Source organism: Sminthopsis crassicaudata, chromosome 5, assembly GCF_048593235.1.
Source record: "Sminthopsis crassicaudata isolate SCR6 chromosome 5, ASM4859323v1, whole genome shotgun sequence".
Lineage (NCBI taxonomy): Eukaryota > Metazoa > Chordata > Mammalia > Dasyuromorphia > Dasyuridae > Sminthopsis > Sminthopsis crassicaudata.
In genome coordinates, this window is record NC_133621.1 from 85,163,537 (window position 1) to 85,183,799 (window position 20,263).

At 32.1% G+C, this 20,263-nt stretch overlaps 1 protein-coding gene across 1 annotated transcript in view; it reads right to left on the reverse strand.

Moving 5' to 3' along the window:
* RBM33 (RNA binding motif protein 33) overlaps positions 1–20,263 on the reverse strand; it is a 168,167-nt gene that overhangs the window by 120,008 nt on the left and 27,896 nt on the right. The window contains 3 exon segments of the mRNA XM_074267326.1: positions 8,966–9,278; positions 10,817–10,893; positions 12,810–12,858. Coding sequence (XP_074123427.1) covers positions 8,966–9,278; positions 10,817–10,893; positions 12,810–12,858 — 439 coding nt within the window.

The window sequence follows — 20,263 nt, forward strand, 5'->3', positions numbered from 1 at the left end:
GATTAGAAAAAAAATTTAAGACAATAAAAACAACCATTTACTAAATCATTGATTTCATAAAGATTTTCTCCAAAGTCCAATCTCAAAAACTGACTTTCATTGAGTTTGAGTTCTGATTATATAGATTCAGTTAATTACAAAATTATAAAAGATTTTAAAATACAATCAATTTATAGTTTGCGCTTAGATTGAAATCATATTTCTTTCCACCAACAATTTCTCATATTTCTTAAATGAATCCAAATTTTATTCATTTAATTTAGTTTCTTCACATATTTCATTCAATTACATTACCAAATACACATCTAAAACTGCCTTCTGCTTCACAATAAATTTTACTGCATGAACACCACACAATGCACCTAAGGAATTATCACTACTGGCTAAAATATTCACAAGAATAGCACTCCTATAATTTTGTTCCATTAGTTAGTAAAGCACAAATAGTATGTATATATTCATTTTAACACATCTAGAAACTAACTAAACTATTTTCTCAATAAGCTCTTTTATAAAGACTGAAACTGATTCTATAGCCAATTTAAAATTCTCCCTCTTAGAAAAAAATTCTTTTTTCATAAAATGTAGGCATAAAAGGGATAGCTCAGACAATACCATTAATAGAAATCAATTCTTTTTAAACTTTTTTCCCCTATTTTATGCTTTTTCCTGTATGAAAAGGTCAACTTTCTAAACATAACCAAAAGCAGCTACAAACACTATTGTAGCTAAAGAAAAGATAAGCATATATATATATATATATATATATATATATATATATATATATACTCTATATTAAATGGAAATTTAGTCACATTACACCTCAAATATTAATGCATTTAGAAAAAATATAACTGTTCTTCTCAAAGAATCGGTTTCCCTCCTACATGGAAATAATGAAATTCACTCCCCATCAAATAAAACAAAAAAATCCTTGTACACAATCCAAAGAAATTAATTTTAAGATTAAAACTTTTGAAAAGTTCAAATCCTTATTGGTCAAAGTGGTAATTTAAAATAAGAGCAGGCAGGAAAGATAACTGTGAAAAGAATACTGAATATGTGAAGTCAGAAAAGTTTGATTCTCAACTACAAATTTTTATTAACTTCGACAAGTCTAACACAAAGTAATCCTTTCTTTTCTTCCTTCCTTATAGTCCAAGTGGAAAAGGTAGTCTTCCTTGCTGCTAAAAAAAAAAAAAAAAAAAAAAAAAAAAAAAACCTACTCACAAGATAAGTAAATAAAGTGCTGGACCTAGAATACCTACCCTTCAAGTTTTGCCTCAGACACAAGCAGTGCTAGTCACTTAACCTCTGCTGCATCAATAACAACAGTCACTACTCTCAGAGTTACTTTGAAGATAAAATAAAATTATAAAGCACTTTTCAAACTTTAAAGTCCTATAGAAATCTTATTTAAGAGCAACAAGATGGCAGCAGCTAAAAGTTCTAGGTCTGCAGTCAAGGAGACCAGAATTCAAATATGGCTTCAAATAACTCACTGATTATATGATCTTGGGCACGTGCCTTCATCTATCTGCCTCATCTATACAACGGAGGTAATAATGGCACCACCTACCTCCCAATGTTACTATAAATATGAAATGAAGTATTACTTATAAACGGCTCTGCAAACCTCAAAGTACTATATGTCTTAGCTATTACTATTGTTCTTGTTATAACCTTTCCCTCTTGAGTCTTCCCCAAGGTCTATGCACACAAACAGTTCGAACCTAAACTAATAAACCTGTCTTTGATGCTGCCATATCTTCAGGCTACCACCTATTCACCACAAAAACCACAAAGTCAATATGCAATACTGTCATAGGCTAATTATCCATTCTTTGTATTCGGTATGACCTATTGGTGGCCACTTCAAATCACTGTGAAGCAGTATCTGCAAGATTATCCTTCATGCCCAGGGTGCATAGTGTCACAATCTCATCAATAGACAGATATGAAATGGTTACAGTGTCAGAGGCCTTACATGGGTGTCATGTTCCATACATGTGCAATCCATTTACCCGTGTTCCCATGGTAGTTGGTCACAAATTCTGAACTAGAACCCAGGGATCCACTGACTCCTCAGTCAGAAGCTGTCAACTAATTTTTTAAGAACCACGCTTCTTTAAACCTTAGTCACATAAACACTAAAAGAAAGAAAGTACCAGAGTAAATGTGAATGCCTAGATTTAAAACAGCCAAACTTTGCTCTAGCAAAAAAGCATTTAGACATTAACTGGTCTTTAGACTAGTACTATATAAAAATTTGTTAAAAGTCATCCCTAAGACAAAGACGAATTTGGTTTCAACTAAGTAGGGAAATATCCTGGTAAAGTTAAGAGATGGTGAACTACAACTACATTTTGAAAAAGAAAAATAAGCTTTATGAAGAGAAAATTTTTAAATCTCATTTCTAATGGAATATAAATTCCTTGTAGTACAGGAACTTTTTCATTTTGGCAGCTGTATCCCCAGAACCCAGTACAGTATATAGCACATAGTAGGAATTTGTTTGATTTCTTAGAAAATTCACTTAAGAAGATATTGAACAACCAAGGTATCTTAAAAATATTTTAACTGTTTAAGTTCTAAATATGGTATTTGAATTTTGAACCTAAAAAGGTTAAGAAATGCTGCTTTAACCATGGCAGCTAAGTCTGAAAAGAAAAAGAATTCACCCAAATCTGGCAAAACATTCTATTTTTCAAGTTTATACAATCTTCCGTATTAAAGTAAACAAATTATGTAAGTTATCTTCTATGCTTCAGAAAAATATTAAGAAGAGTATCAATGACTGGTAAAACTATCCAAAAAAACATGGTCACTAGTTTAGGTAGAACATGAAAGATGAATTACCAGTGCTACATGACAGATATTCAGGTACATAAACAAAAATACAAGGGAAGACAGGGCATTAAGACTACACAGTTACATATACAAAGGTTCCTTAAACGTCCAAAAAAAGTCAAAAGTAAGCCACCACCCTAAACTATAACCAAACACACACATACCCACACACCAAAGGAAAAAAAAAAAAAAAAAAACACCATAAAAAGCATTTTATGTTTCTATTGTTTCCCAAAGTACCTAGAATAATTGTAAATTCACTAATTCACTTAAAATAGATTTAGTATCTATTACATGCGAAAGCACTGTTCTAATAACATTAAAGTACTATGAATCAATGATAAATACGGAAAAGTAGAATGAGCTCCACTGAATTCTCATCTAGCAAACAGCCTTGCACACTGTAGGCATTTAATGGTTGCTAAACTGTAATAGAACTGGCAATGTAGTTGGATGATCCACAACTGTAATCATAATTCTATTAGATGAAAAGTGCTTGAGATAGAAAATGAAATAGAGAGCACTGCTAGGGACAGTCAAAAAAGAGAAAGACAATTAAAATGGTAGAGTTGGGAAGTTGTCAAGGAATAAGGGAAGGCTTCCAGAAAGGGGAACCATTTGAGCTCGGTTTATTAAAAGGTATGTATGGAACTTTACTTGTAGGTACTCTCCCACCTCTCTACTGAATGTTCATTTATCTGCTGCTTAAAATAAAAGGATAAAAATAAATTACACAATAAACCATCAACATGTTTCTGGGCTTGTCCTTTTCCAATCATAGACAAATACAAATATCTTTCTCTTAAGTTATCACAATCTTTTTATAATTCTGTTCTTTACACCTTTCACTCAAAGGTTTATCAAAACCACAGAGCATCATAAGAAAGCATCTAGACTCTGGTGTGGGGTTTGTGAATAGAATGCCATAAAGGCCATGACATCCTGCTGTATCATAACACAACTTTTCCACTATATTATATATTGTAATGCAATACCACTCAAACTGCTGATACCAATGGTTTGGCATGCCTTTACCATAATGCCGACATTTCATTCCCATCATTTCAGCACAAATAGAAAATAAAAACACCATGCCTTCAAGGGCACTAGTGGTGGGTACTTAGCTTTAGAAAGTAAAGCCTTAATTTTTGTGGGTAGTTCATTGACTCCAGGTGATGAAACACATTTCCCTTCTTTCAGTACAAAGATGGGCAATTATGTATAAGGTATAATGCACATGCTGTCATGCTTCCTTGTCTTGGCTAGTTTTGCTCAACGGTATTTCCTTTGTTACAAGAAAGGGTTCAATTTGGGGTACTGGGTTAATCAAGTAGGGTTAATATGGATAAATGAAATGTGGTATGAAAAACAAAAGGCATCCATCTGAAATAAAAGTAAACTGTACAATAGAAGTATCATAGCATAATGGATAGGGCTAACCCTATAGTCAGAAAGACCTGGATTCAAGCGCTCCTTCTAACACAGAAGCTATATGATCATGCTGAGTAACTTAACCCCTTCAGTATTTCCAGATGATTCTCTAAAACTACAGGAGAGAAAGAAAAGAGAAAGACACATATTCAGGCCCTATTTTGTATGATGTCTGAACTTAAAAGGGGGTAAGTCCAAATCCTTGGCAAAATGAATCACCTAAGATGTAGAAATGTAGAACATTTAATGCACCTGCCTGAATTAAACCACTAGTACCTATCTAAAAAGAAAGAAAAAGCACAGTGATAAATGAATATGCTGAATATGCAATCAATGGATATTTTTGCTTGGCTTTGGTCAAAAAAGATTTTTGGCCTTAGTAAGCTAAATTTAACAAGTTATCAATGATCCTATGATCAGATGAGGCTACTAAATAATTTTGTGGCTTTTCTCCTCTATAAATAAAAAATTCCAGGGATACTGAAGAGGTTAGTCATGTAGCCAACATTTCACACTATCTATGTCTCCAGGATCACTATTAACATAATGATGACCCTGAGTAATCAATAAAAGATTAAATGATGCTTAGTATACTTTAAGAAGGCAGTAAACTTATATGGCAAGTTTTAAAAGTTGAATAAAATACTTGGGCACTAAAAGTTAACTCAATTTTCAAAAGGTCAGCCATCAGAACTTATTTCTGGAAGGCTTCAAAGGCAAATAAGACTTTTTTTTTTAATTGCTATTTGTGGGTTGTTTTTTTTTTTTCCAACTAATCCTAAGCAGAGGATTTTACTCAAAATCTGAACAATGAGCAACTCTCTGACCTTCTTAAAAGATGAATAAAATACCTCTTCAGATTCAGGAGCGGCTTGGGAATCAGCCATCTCCTTTAATTCATCTTCAGCCACATAGTCTTGCTCTTGCATTCCTTGCGGCCCACCATAAGACTGCATGTATTCTTCATCCTAATAGCCATTAAAGAGAAAAGTTTTTCTCACGCATCTTTTTGGTTTTTAAAACATGTTATCATCATGAATCATGCTGTCATTCCAGTAAACTTTTCTGGGAATAATGTACCTAAAGCCAAGTTCAAACAATATAAAGGCGATGTCAAATAGGTAGTAAATGAGAATTATATCATGTCATGCTGCCTAAATACTGAATTTTGAAATAATGATATAGAGTACCCTGTTTGACAACTCATACTTTTTCTTCCATGTCCAATACTAAGGGAAAGAGTCAGCTCTTTATGTTCAAATGGAAACTATGTAAGTACCTTCAAATAGAAATGAATAAAACATTAAGACAACTAACTAGAAGTCAACTTTCAATTGCCTGTATAAATATAATCCAAGTCTACAAATTCAATTCTGTTCAACAAGCATTCATTAAAAGCCTACTATGTGATGCAAGGCTTTATTACTATTTTAGCCATTAGTTTCAATTCACATTCTGCGGCGGCAAATCTTTTTGGTGTCCCTAGCCACTCTTCAGCAAACAGTAAAATGACATAAAGCTAAATAACATGACAGGAAAAGTAAGCAAGCTAAACAATATATTAACTAAGGGCAGCTAGGTGGCGCAGTGGATAGAGCACCAGCCTTGAATTCAGGAGGACCCAAGTTCAAATCTGATCTCAGACACTTAACACAGCCTAGCTGTGTGACCCTGGGCAAGTCACTTAACCCCAGCCTCAGAAAAAGAAAAAGAAAAAGGAAAAAAAAAAAAAAACAAAAACAAAAACAAAACACAATATATCAACTAGACAATCAGTTCTTGAATAAGTGAGAATTAGTTATATCTTCTAGTTTCTTCAACATTAAAAATAAATGTGACTTATGTACCAAAATTCCTCCCCCTATATCCCAAGACTATTTCATTTCACAGTTTTTCCCTTTTTAGAAAATAGTAATGTGATCCAATTAATCACAATCCATATCATTAGATATTATTCACAATAAATACTATTTTAGGAGCTCTGAACAAAGTAAAATTGTATTTTTAGCCAAGACATAAAGGAATATAGTTCAATTACCTTGGTACTCCATAAATATAATATCTAATACTCTCTACATCTAAAATGTCATACAAAATTCACTTTTTCTAAAATGTCACGCTAATATCAATAGAGGTCCTAAATAACATTTTACAAAAGATCAGAAAATCTAATGACCATGCCCAGTTAATAATAAATGTAATTACTACAGTTACCCTAAACTAGACCAAAAACCTAACTTAGAAGTCACAATTTCACTGAATAATAAATTCACAAATTCAGTCTGATACCCAAACTTTTGCAAATTTTGATATTGATAGTCTTGTACCTCCATCTTGTCCTAAATCTTTAGTGCCAAGCATTTCCTCCTGATTTTATGGCCAAATACCAGCACTTGGCAAATAGGCAAATACCTAAAATGAGTAACACTTCAGTAGCAGAACTAATACTGCTTTTGCTATGCAGACCCTTATTTAATTTTATAAAATCCATTATTAATTTTCTTCAATATTATGACAGCATTTTACATATACCCTTACCCAACCAGGATATTTTCACTGTTAAGCAAACACCGAACATATTTCACTAAGTTTTATGTACTGCCTTAAACTCCCACATTTAAAAAAAAAAAAAAAACAGGGAATAACAAGTATCAGAAAATCCATTTTTTTTTAATTACATCATCCATAAAATTAAAATAAAAGTGTTAAGGGTGCTCTGAGACTGGCGAAAGAATCGGCTAAACTGTTTAAAGCTTATTTTACATAGGAACTTATGACAATTTTATTGCCAAGACTAGAGATCTTAGACTAAAAGTCAATAAAGTCAAATTCAATTTGAGAATCCTGTCTTTTCCTAAAGAGAATTATAGAATTTTAGAGGTGGAAATGGACCTTAAACATTATCTATAGGGGTTCTTAAGCTAGGGTATATGGAAAGATTTTTGAGGAAAAAAAGGGGAGTCAGTGAATTTGTTTAGGAAAAAAACTGCATTTTTATTTTCACTAATTGACATTTAGCTTTCCCTTTAATTTTGAATGTAGGCAACAAACAATATTCTGAGAAGAGATCATGAGACTTAATCAGAACAACAACAACAAAAAAAAGGTTATGGTTAAGAACCATTGGTCTAATATAACTCCCTCATTTTACAAACAAAGAAACTAAGTCAAACAGTCTCTAAATCAAAATAATTTAGCACATTTAAAAGATCTCAAAGTTAAAATCATAGTTCTCTTCCCTCTTTCCTTTAAGAAAACAATTTAAAAGGACAAACTTTTACTCTACCACAGTTTCTAAACTACAATCCAGGAGATATGACTATAGGGTCAGGAAAAATTCAAGGCTAGCTTCCTTCAGATACTCAGGGACGGGAAAAGATGTCTTGATGACAGCAGTGGAACTAGATTACCAATGAAGGAAGACGAATAAACCATATGGAAAGATAATCAGTCAGAATAAGTTTTGAAGCAAGGATTGAAGGGCTGAGAAGAAAACCAATCACCAAAAAACCAAAAAGAGCTCCAAATGCCCAGAAAATGCTACTACAGACCCCATCATCCCTCTCGCCCCCAAACAGCAATTCTATTTCCTCTCCATCTATCCATAATCCCTCATTCATTCACAACAACTTCTTAATCATTCCCTGAACCAACCAATTTCACTAACCCCACCACTACTGCTTCATCATCTGTTCCCATTCACACAATTTGTTCCCTTCCTCAATGCACACCTAGCTAAAATTTTGGAGTTTCATCATTAAAACGAGCACTGTTTAAAGACAGAGACTTTAATATATGCAGATGTTCACATTAGGAGTCAAATATTAAGCACAATTATTTAAAATATATAGGCTATGCCACCTTTATCTGACATAATAACCCATAACTTCTTTTAAAACTCAAGTTATATCTAAACAATTCCACTTCAATACTATCGAAGACAGAGGAATGGACTTAATGACCACTGTTGCAATACCTGAAAATAGGTAAAATTTTATTACAAATATGATCCCTGTTTTTGATATTAAACTTCATATAACTATTTAGACATTTCTTTGTAACCTCAAAACATGTGAAAATAACATAATTTTATTGATGTTAACAAGAAAAACCACAAGTATTTCTTTTTCCAAAATTAAAATCAACACAATCTCTGCCACCTTGATGGGAGATAACAAATTATGTGAGGGACATTTTCTAAACTAACCTCTAATCTCTTTATTCTGTTTTAGACAGTTCTCAGCTACAAAAAGATGAATGAGCAGGACATCAATCACTTTGGAATATTAGCACCTTAAAGATGTCTTTAGCAGGTCAATAATCTTTTCACCTTGGAAGGACTTTATCAGATCTTGTCTAAAGCCTGGATAAAAAGCTTCTGCATTAAGTACTTTTAACAATTGGCAGTGTATCTCTACCACACAAAGCTGTTTTCTTCCTTATGGACACAATCCTCAAGGTCATGATTCTCAGCAGCTTTCCAGTATGACAAAGAAGCATTACCTACCGCCGAACAAGCTGTCAACCTAAACTTTGTCATAGCCTAGATAAAGAAACTGGCAGACAGTGATAATAGGTCTAATTTCCCTCTCTCCCAAAGGAAGTAAATAGATTTCAAATCAGTCTAAAAACCTATGCAAGGAAAGAAATGTTATCTTTGGAAGTACAAAAGAAAAAGACTCACTGGAAATTCATCTAGAGGTTCATTGATTTCAATGTCTAGCACTTCATCATTGTCAATTTCTTCCTCCCCTTGTTCTTCCACATATTCTATTTGGTCTTCTGTCAACTCAGCATCATGGCCTTCATACTGTTCTTCTTCAGTATAATCTTGAGGGTACAACTCAGATCCATCAGATTTGTGATAAATCATTTCATCCTCTCCTTGTTCATATTCCGATTCATGTTCTACAGACTGATCATTAGTATTGTCGGAGAGTTCAAATGATGTAACCATGCCAGATGTAGTATTAAGACTAATTGTGACACCCTGAGAACTAGAGCGGACAAACACATACAAAATTAGACTTTAACACAAGAAGTTTATCAATTATTTGCTACAAAGACTTAAACCATATCTAGTAAGACTTTAACACAAACAGGCAAATGATTAATATTTTCTTAAGCAATGACCTAAAATGAAATTTCACATAGTGTATGATTCATTTCAATAAATCCAAGCTTCTCTCCCTCTCTATCCCGCTCCCCTCATCAGCTGCAGGCTATTTGATCAAGATAATCAAATCAACCAGATGGTCTAACTGATATATATGGCAAAAATCCATCCTGATAGCTGAAAAGATTAAGCCCATTTCAGAATAAAAAGTAAAGGAAATTGCTAAAACTAATTTTTTTCAAATATTTTGAATCAAAAACTAAATAGAGTATACCATTAAAAGAAATATTTTTATTTTAAATACTTCTAAGCTTAATATTTTAAAAGTAGGATTTATACAATAACTAATTCCCTGTATCTATTACAAACTTTCAAGCATTTTAAAACTTACCTGTAATAAAACCTATTTCTGAGCACATCTAAGATTAAAAATATTGATAATTTTCAGCCCAGAAAATCAGTTCATTCCACTCAACATTGCAATAATAGAATTATTAAAAGCAGAAAATAATCATTTTACATAAAGAATCATAAAAGATAAAATAGGAAAAAGTCAAATGTCAATTTTTTTTAAATCCTATAAGTAATACTTTAAAAATATGAATAAATTTTATTCCACATGATGTTTTAATATACCATATGAACACTGAAAATTCTGAAATAAAGAAATTCAGAAAAAAAGTAACTTGTCTTGGAAAAAAACAGAACATATTGTTAATATTCAAGCAAAAAATTAAATAACAAATATATACTGAACTATAAAAGTTAAATATGGCTTAAAATACATTCAAGATAACAAAAATACACAGCACCATAACAAAATACAAGACTTACTTTTCTATACTAATAACTGAGTGTTAAATTCTTTCCCAAAGACTTTTCCCTTAAAAACTTAACAAAAAGTTAGTAAATAATAAGATTACAGGGTAACAATGACCATAATAAAACATATTATGAATATGAAGGCACATTTCTAAAATGTTCATCCTTAACAAAACTAAAATAGTAAAGAAAGGTATTAAGAGAGAACCATCACAGGTCATTAGCTACAATTTATGTTAAATGGTTAAGATAACAGTATCATATATATTTTCAAAAATTTCATACATTTGTTTATCCTCACTCAATATCCCAATAAAGTAATTCAATTTGAAATTTTCCTTAAATTTAAAAAATAATCTGTTTAAATATACCATATAAACATAAATATGCAGGCTACATATTTATAAGTTAGAGAATATATAAACAGATTTTAAAATATTCATTTGGACACAATCATCAGAACTTTTTAGGCATCATTTTAAGTGTATGACTCTGTCATGGAGTTTTAAGCATATAATGTATATATTCATACAAACACAAACTCTTTTCTTTACTCAAATTAAATGAAAATGTAAAAAACTGAATTTAATAAATTACCTGAAATTTAGTTCATCTTCATTATCACTCTGCAAAAGATCATCATTCAGTTCTTCATCTGACAAATCTGACTGATTCTGGATGAAAAACCAATGATTAGTATTTGTCTTCATAAAGGAGAAACTCAAAGAAATTACAAAAATGACTAATTTATAATAATTGCATTTATCTTAATCTTTTGCAATTTAAACATGTCATCTAAATATAAAAATCATGGGACTAATGATTTAGAAGTCCCAACTCTTTTATTTTAAGGATGAAGAAATGAAACCCTCATTTCCACTTAAGTAACTTTTCCAAGATCCCTAAGTGGCGCTGCCTGAATTTCTAAACCTAGGACCTTGGATATCAGATCCAACACATTTTCCACAGCACTACGAGTATGCCAGCTAATTGACTAAACAAATTTCTAGGTTCCAAAAGAAGCCAAACATTGAGAAATAAAATTGGAGTTCAACAATTATCCTAAGTTTAAGAAACTACTAAGACAAAGACAAAATGAAAACTGTCCTTGACCTCATTAAGTTTTAATTTCTATTTAAGTAAGTAAGCACATACACAAATATATGTGAACAATCTGATTTGATTAGGGGGAGGGGAGAGAGTTTGGAAAGGGGAGGAAAAAATTGCAAGATTTGGGAAATAGTACAAAATCAGACAAAAGCTAGTTGAAGCCAGATTTGAGGTCTCTTAAATAATCTCCTTGAATTGTTTCTTTTTTGTCCTAAAAAGGCAGTAATGGGACAGATATGTCCTTAACAAACGTATTTTGGTAGTATTGTGGAAGATGGGAAAAACTTGAAACAGAAAAATCAATTAGGAGCTATTAAAATAGGCCAGTCAAGAATGATAAGGGCCTGAACTAGAATAGCAACTATATGATTTGAGAGGGTTCCAAAGATGTTATTCAAATATAAAATTTAACAAATAGCTGTTACAAGGTAATGACTCAATAGTTTTGGAACATCTCTAACATTTAGGAATTTTTCTTTCCCTCATTATCTCTTGCCTTCTTCCATTTATAATTCAATGATTTCCTGTCAATTTTTAAATACTATATTACTGCATATGCACAGTGAATACTTAGAAAAGAAGGCAATGTTCACTCAAAGCTAGCATGGGTTCATCAGGGATAAATCATGCAAGTTTATGCTAATGTCATTTTTGACAAGATTACTACTCTGATACCAAAGAACACCAATGCATTTAACAACATGTAGAGGGTGAAGAAGAAAAAAGACAAAGGTAATAAGGAATTTAAGTGATAAATGTGACTGGGAAGATGACAATACTCCCAAAAGAAATAGGCTAAATTTCAGGGAGATAAGAAATATTTCTGTTTCAGGAGCTCAAACACTGAATTTAGAATGCTAATGGAAACTACAATAAATAATTCTAGATGTAGGAACAGGATAGGATGCACAAGAAGGATCAGGGTTCAATTGAGAGTCAAATGTGCAGAGATGGATATTTTATATTTCCTTGTTCATGCATTTCCAATGCTATCATATTTAAGAATAAATATATCTATTTGGTTCAAAAGTATGGTATGGAAAAAATTTGCTATCAAATGCTTTCCTGGAGTTTTTCTATATCTAAAGAATATCCTTAATCATTCTAGTAACCTTGTCAGAAATGAAATTAGTTAATACTCCAAATTTAGTTTTACACATAACTTTTCAAATATGATTTCTGGAATTTTGGCCTTGTATGGAGGAAAGGAAGTCCATAAGTCTGATTTCATCATGGTAGGGAACGACACTCCCTTGTATAAATTTGAATAGCAGAACTATTATTTAACCTAAGTATTAAGTTGTCTGTGACAGAGATGACACCAATGACTTACCTACCCAGAGTCACATAACTAGAATGGAGCTGAGATACCTTCCTGACTCCAAAGGGAAACCCTTTATCCTTATGGCACATTGATTCTCACTATTGAAAATAAATTAAACTTCAAGGACTCGCTTTCAAAAAGAATCTTGTTTCTTACCTTTTTGCCAGACAGCAAATCTTCTCCAAGCAAATCATCTTCAAGTTCACTAAGAAAAAAAGCGGTAAGTCAATGTTTCTATAATAAAACATCTCAATTCACTATAATATCTTATATAAAAATAGCACTATACAATAAGACTTAACCAATGGCTCTATGGGTTACACAAAGTTTCTGGTTTTACAATGTTTAATTTGGATTAGATTTTCTTCCCTTGCCTTTCACATATCTTCCAATAAGGTACAGACAGATGGAATGACAATAAACTGTGATATGATTTCACAAAAATAGAAATGGTGCATTTGTGATCATATGAAATGAGTAAGTTGAGAAATTGTGAGGTTATAGCATTTGAAAGAATACCAAATATGTATATCAAAGCCCTCTAATATGACAGAAATTAAGAAAAACAGAAAGATTGAGCCAATCATTGAACTCAAAGGCAAGAGTCCTGAAGACACAGTCCTAGCAGAAAATAATTACCAGGATTCTGACTGGGTGGTAGATATAGACTGAACCAACATATCTAAGGTCTTATTTTTAGTGCTTTAAGGGTTTTGTTTTGTTTTTTTGGTTGGTTGTTTTTGTTTTTTTAGTTTAAATACCAAATAAATATACATGCAGAACTTGAGTTATTCATCCATTAACACCCCACGAATAGCATACCACCTTTTATAATCATACAAATATTCATAAGTTCTTTTTAGAGAAAAGGAAAGATAGTAGCAGATTAAGGATAGCTTTGAGTGTGACCTTTATTAGTAGATGATAGGGCATCAATAAAAGATTTGAATAATAGCGATATAATCATATCAATGATTAAGGAAGAAAAGGGTCTAGATAGCATGGAAGGAAAAAAAAACAGAAAACATACTGAGATCACTTTTTGTTATAGCAAAGAACTAGAAACAAAGTAGATGCCTATTGACTGAAACTAAATAATTTGTGTAACATGAATAAAATAGAATGTCACTTCAAAAAAAGCCACAATAAATATGAAGAATATAGGGAGGTCTGAGAAGACATATAAAATGAAACAAAGCAAAATAATAATTAACAGGAAAACAGCGTACTATTACATAATTTTTTAAAAAATCTAAACTGAGGAGTATAAAATATATCGCCTAGAATAGCACCAATGGAGAAAGCCTAAGAATTTACTTTCTTCCATTCACTTCAGAAATAGAACATAGCATGTACTACTGGACTTGGCTGAGAACTGGTTGATTTTACTAAACTGATTTTTTTCTCTTTTATTTTTTTAGTTATTGTAGGGATTCTAGGTGGAGGGAAAACGAGGAACATATTAAGAAATAAAGGAAATATAACAACATTCAATATCCATAAAAACTTAGGAATAAAGAAGAAATGACACAGTCCAAACAGTGGGTATAGCAATAATAATAAGAATTTAAAAAAATTGAATCTTGGGTAATAGTATAGATGTAGAAGTGATAGAATTTGGTAGATATTTAGACATGATAAGAAAGAATTAATAACAGATTCAAGATTTTAAAAACAAAAGTGTGAGTGAAAAAAAATTAGTAAAGGTCCATCAATCAAGTTCTAGGAAAATATAGTAAACCTAGTTTCAAATATATTAAATCTGAAATGTGAGAAACCTAAGTGAAAATGCCCTATTAGTTTTAGGATGAAGTTCTCAGCATTTAAAAAAAAAAAAAAAAAAAGGTTTCAAATATATCATTAGCATTAATTTTTGTTTAAAGTATAGAAGTTAACAAGAACATACAAAGAGGGACAAGAAAATAGGAAAAGAAACAAAACTCGGGTGTGTAATGGTTTAAAAGTAAAGGGAGGGGTGGAGAGACTACAGCAGGAAGAATCAATAAGAGAAAAAAAAAAAATATCATCCACAGGGGCTTAAAAAAAAGGGGGGGAGGGAAGGAAATTTGAACAAAAAGGCTTGGATTAGATTAGTTCATAAAAGGGAAGGCACTACTTTTGACAAAATGGTGAAGTAAGTATCAAGGATTAATCCCAATTTTCCTGAACTAGAATGACAAAAAACCCAAACCAAAGAATGTCAACAATGAACAAAAAAAAAAAGGGAGGGAAAGGAGGAAATATGCCAAGTAAGCTGAACAGAACTGATAAATTACAAGCAAGAGATGTCCAATGAAATGAATACATGTAATAAAAAGAGAGATGAAATTCCTACAAAGCAAAATCAAGGCTGGCATAACCATATACCCTCGAGAACAAATAATCAATATGTCACAAGAACCTCCAAAGTAATTCTAAACAAGAATATAAATAACATTGATAGAAGAGGAATAAGATTAGCAATAAAGAATTAATGAAGATAAATGCAAAAATAAAGTGTACAGAGACAGAATAACAAACACGAGAAAAAAAAAAAAAAAAAAAAACAGAAACAGAAGGCATCAAGAGAATTTTAGAAAACAAAGGAGATCTAGAGGATAGAATTCAATAAAACAATCGTTTAGTGCCAAAACAAAAACAAATCCCAGAAACAAACCACTCAAAAAAAAAAAAAAAAAAACCTACATTCTATATTCTAAGAATCTTATTACCTAAAAAGTCGTTCTAAATATTGCAAACAGAGTAAATAGTAGAAATTAGTTGGGCTCATAGATTATCAGCAGAGAGGATCCTAATTTTAAAACATCAAGCTATAAAGTTACCAAAATCCAGTTTCTCAGAAAAAGGAATGCTTAAACCAATTAGTAGGAAATAATATACATAATGAAAAAGCATCAATTAAAGCTACAAGAAAACTCAATGAGGATTAAAAAACGAAAGCTAAAATGCAGTACACCTCAAAATTAATTAAAATGGCCACTACTCCAAGATTACCTATCCGAAGTTATTTCTTTTCTGATAAGAAATTCAATTTCAGGCAAAACTTTTAACATATAAAACTTAACAGATGAAATTTTAACAAGGAAATTCAATCCAATTAAAGAATAAAAGATTATTCAAGATTATTTTCCTGAAAGAAAGATATAAGCTTACTGCAGCTTTTAAGTCCCAGTATAAGGCAAAATCTAGCATAAGATCATTTTTTAAAAGGCTAGCAACTAAGAGAAGTAAACAGAACCAGGAGAACATTGTACACAGTAACAGCAAGTTTATGTGACGTTCAGCTATGGATTTAGCATTTTCAGCAATGAGGTTCCAATAAGACAGTTCCAATAGACTTGCAATGGAAAATATCATCTGCCTTCAAAGAGAAAACTATGGAGACTGAATGAATATGGTTCAAAGCATAAAATTTTCAACTTTTTTATTTGTTCTTTTTCTTGTATTTTTTTTCCATTTTGGTCTGATTTTTCTTGTACAATATGATAAATATGGAAATATCTTTAAAAGGATTGTACATGTATCAACTGTATCAGAGTGCTTGCTATCTTGGGGAGGGGGGAAGTAAAAGAGGGAGGGAGAAAAAAATTGGAACAAATTAATACAAAAATGAATGTTGAAAACTATCTTTACATGTATTTGGAAAATAAAATACCATTGTAAATTCTTCAAAAAGTCCAAAAAGGGGGAGGAAGGAGAGGGGAAAAAAAATACTTTTAAGTTACAAAATTATATGCCAAAACATAATTGGTCTAGGCAGTTTCAGAACCAGAACATTTCTGATATCAACATAGTCACAGATCTAGACCACTATACAACCTTACTTCCTTACTCCTCAAAAAAGATAAAGAAATTAGTTTTTAGTCAATCAAGTTCTTAAAAGAACTTAAAAGAAAATGAGAAATGGGAATATAGATAGAGGGGTTAACCTTAGTAACGTGTGGTTTGGCAGGTAGAATCAAGTTACTATCAGTTATTTTAAATGGAATTCCACTTTCTAGTTCTTTCTGTTGGGTTTTATTGGCAACATATAGGTGGGTTTATTTCATAACCTAAAATTCTGCTGATATTATCGATTTCAATTAGTTTTTAAATTGATTCTCTAGGGTTATCTAAGTAAACCATTGTATTGGCTGTAAAAAGTGATAGTTTTGTTTCCTTTTTGCCTACATGAATTCCACATAGACAATCTGTTTCTTGTTTTACTGCATGTAGCTAGCATTTCTAATACAATGTTAAATAGTAAAGGTGATAAGATATCATTGCTTCACCTCTGATCTTACTGGAAAGGCTGCCTTTTTATCCCCATTACTGATAATAATTGCTCTTGGTTTTACATAGATACTTTTTAAAGAAAGTTCCATATTATTGATCTATAAGAAACAATCAGCAGAATGATTTCAGAAAGACCTGGAGAGATTTACATGAATTGATGCTATGTGAAGTGAGTAGAACCAAGAGAACATCGTACACAGCAGCAGGATTTTACAATTATCAATTTGATGGATATGGTTCTTTTCCACAGCGAGGTGATGGCCTTGAAAGAGCCACCTGCATCCAAAGAGAGGACTGGAGGCTGAGTGCAGATCACAACGTAGTTATTATATATAAATTTTTTTTGGCTGTTGTTTACTTGTATTTTGTTTTCTTTCTCATTTTTAATCTGATTTTTCTTCTGCAGCCTGATAATTGTGGACACGTGTAGAAGAACTGCACATGTTTTAACATATATTGGATTAATTGCCAGGGGAGGGGAAGGGGAAAGAAAGAGAGGAAAAAATTTTGCAACACAAAGTTTTGCAAGGGTGAATTCGCAAGTTTTTAAAAACTATCTATGTAAGTTTTGAAAATAAATGCTTTAAAATAAAAAGAATCAAGTCCATAATTGTATCATAAAAATAATTTGATAATATCACTCATTTTCTTATTTTTCTTCAAAAATTATGTAAAATGTAAATTAACTTTACTTGGATAAAAATCTACCATCAAATTTTTAAAAAAGAAAATTCTGCTTATTCCTATGCTTTCTAATGTTTTTCATAGAAATGAATGTTGTATTTTGTAAAGTTTTTTTTCTGCATCTATTAAAATTTTATTTTTGTTGCTTTTGCTATGTTAATTGTGCTTTTTTGCCATGTATATAGGCTTCTAATTTTCCTAACACTGAACCAGTCCTACCTTCCTATTATAAATCCAGCCTGGTCATAATATATGATCTATAGATCATTGCAATTTTCTTGCCAACATTTTATTTAATTTTTTGCATCTATATTTATTAGAGAAAATGATGCACAGATTTCTTTCTGTTGTTTTAAGTCTCTGTACTTTCAGTATCAAGACCACATTTGTCACAGAAACTATTTCATGGGTCTTCTTTATTTTTTTCAAACAGTTCACCTAGCATTGTAACTAAAAATTATTGAAATGTTTAGTAGAATAAACTTATAAATCCATCTAATCCTGAATTATTTTTTTCTTGGAGAGTTCATTCATGATTTGTTCCATTTCTTTTTTTAAAGAAAGGGTTATTTAAATATTCTGTTTAGCATTCTGTTAATCTAGGCACTTTATATTTTTGTAAATAACTGTCTATTTATTGGCACATAGTTGGGAATTTGCTTTGCTGTGCATATTTATAGAAAGGACCTGAGTTCAAATTTGATCTCAGACACTTAACACTTTTTAGCTGTGTGATCAAATCAGTTAACAACCCCAATTGCCCCAGCCGAGAGAGAGAGAGAGAGAGAGAGAGAGAGAGAGAGAGAGAGAGAGAGAGAGAGAGAGAGAGAGATTGAGAGATTTTTTTGTTTGTTTTGTTAAGTTATAATGTTCTAGTTTGGTTTTCTGGAGGTCTTTGAGCAGCCTTTGTTTCAGTAGATTAATCATCACAAGAATAGCCAGGTGTTAGAGCCCAAATCCTTTATTATCTCCTTCACAATCTAGTTTCCTTGCCTGGGGCCCAGCTAGCTTTCTGGAGAGCCTTTCAGACCAGCCTTGGTCTCAGTGAGAGAAGCTCAGGAGGCCAGGCAAACCACAGTGGTGATGAAAATGGAATTGAATCTGGCTCCTTGGCTCCAGGAGCTTGAGGTCCTGCCTCCAGTCCTCTTGTCTTCTCTGGCTCTCTCTCCAAGCCTCTTGGTTCCCCCAGGAGAGCCACCAAGAAGCTGACCAAAGATGGAAAGAATCTTATCCTGTCTTTGCTGGCTGTTATATACTCCATTATCATAGGTGTGAATCTTGTGGAACTATATTAAGTACTAAGTACATGTACTGAACTAGATAACTATTAAGCACCATGATAAACTTTACCAATTCCATTGACTTAACACCTTGTAAGAATCCTTGTTTCAGAGTTCTGGCCCATAACATTAAGTGAAGGGAAACTGAGAACAGCAAATAGTAGAGGCAATTATAAAGAAAAAAAATTTTTTTCATGTCTTAACATATGATTGATGGTATGAGTCTGAAGCTTAAGAGAGAAAAAGATAAAACCTGCATAGAAGTGATAATCAAATCTGTGTGTAAAGCAATCATTGAGAGAGAATGTGTATACAAAGAGAAGGTTGGCTTAGGAAAGGGCAAAACTAGGGGAGCTAATATGAATAATAAGCCAGAAGAGAAAGTAGTAGTCAAGCAGGAGTGCAGCAATACACTAACACCTATAGAGAAGAAAGCATTTAGGAAGGTAGTAGAAATGTCAAATGCTACAAAGAGTACAAAAAGAATGAGAAGGGGAGGGAAAAAAGCCATAGGATTTCATAATTAATATGCCATTTGGAACTTTGAAAAGAGGTGAATGAAGAATCGAGAAGTCAGACTGTAAAGGATTGAGAAGTGAAAGAAGAGGAAAGAAGATAGCAATGTGTGTAGCCACTGAAGTTTAGCTGAGAAATGAGAGAGAGGATGATAGTGTAAAGGGATAGAAGAATTTAGCGAGGGCTTTTAAAGTATAGAGGATATGAAGTGATACAAGGTGAAGTGAGCAGAACTAGGATAACAGTGTCTACATAATAGTAGTATTTTAAGGATGATCAACCATGAAAGACTTAGCTACTCTAATAGAGATAATTCCAAAGGATACATTAAAAACCCCTCCCATATCCAGAGAGAAAACTGATGAAGTCTTGAGTACAAATTGAAGCATATTTTTTAAACTTTTATTTTTCTTGTATGAGTGTTTTCTTTTGCAACAAGACTAATTAACATGGAAATGTTTTGCATGAGTTCACATGCATAATCTATATCACACTGATTGCCTTCTCTCTTTTATTATTTTATTATTATAGCTTCTTATTTACAAACATATGCATGGGTAATTTTTTATCACTGCTGTTAGGATCTTACTAAGTGCTAATGAGATAATGAGATATTAGGTTCTTACTAAGTGCTCAGTCAGTACTTAACAATTCTCTAGTTCCGGCCTTTAAGGGGAGTTTTACCCCTTTGAACTTCTGGGGAGGAGCTTACATGTTTAAAAGGAGCAAGTTCATTGATTGAAGTATTTCTCCCACAAGCCCCTGAGTTATTCCACGCCCATTCCCTGGGAGGATAAAAGAAGTTACGAGTCTGGAAAGTCAGTTTTGGATTGGATCAAGGAGAAGCCATCCCAT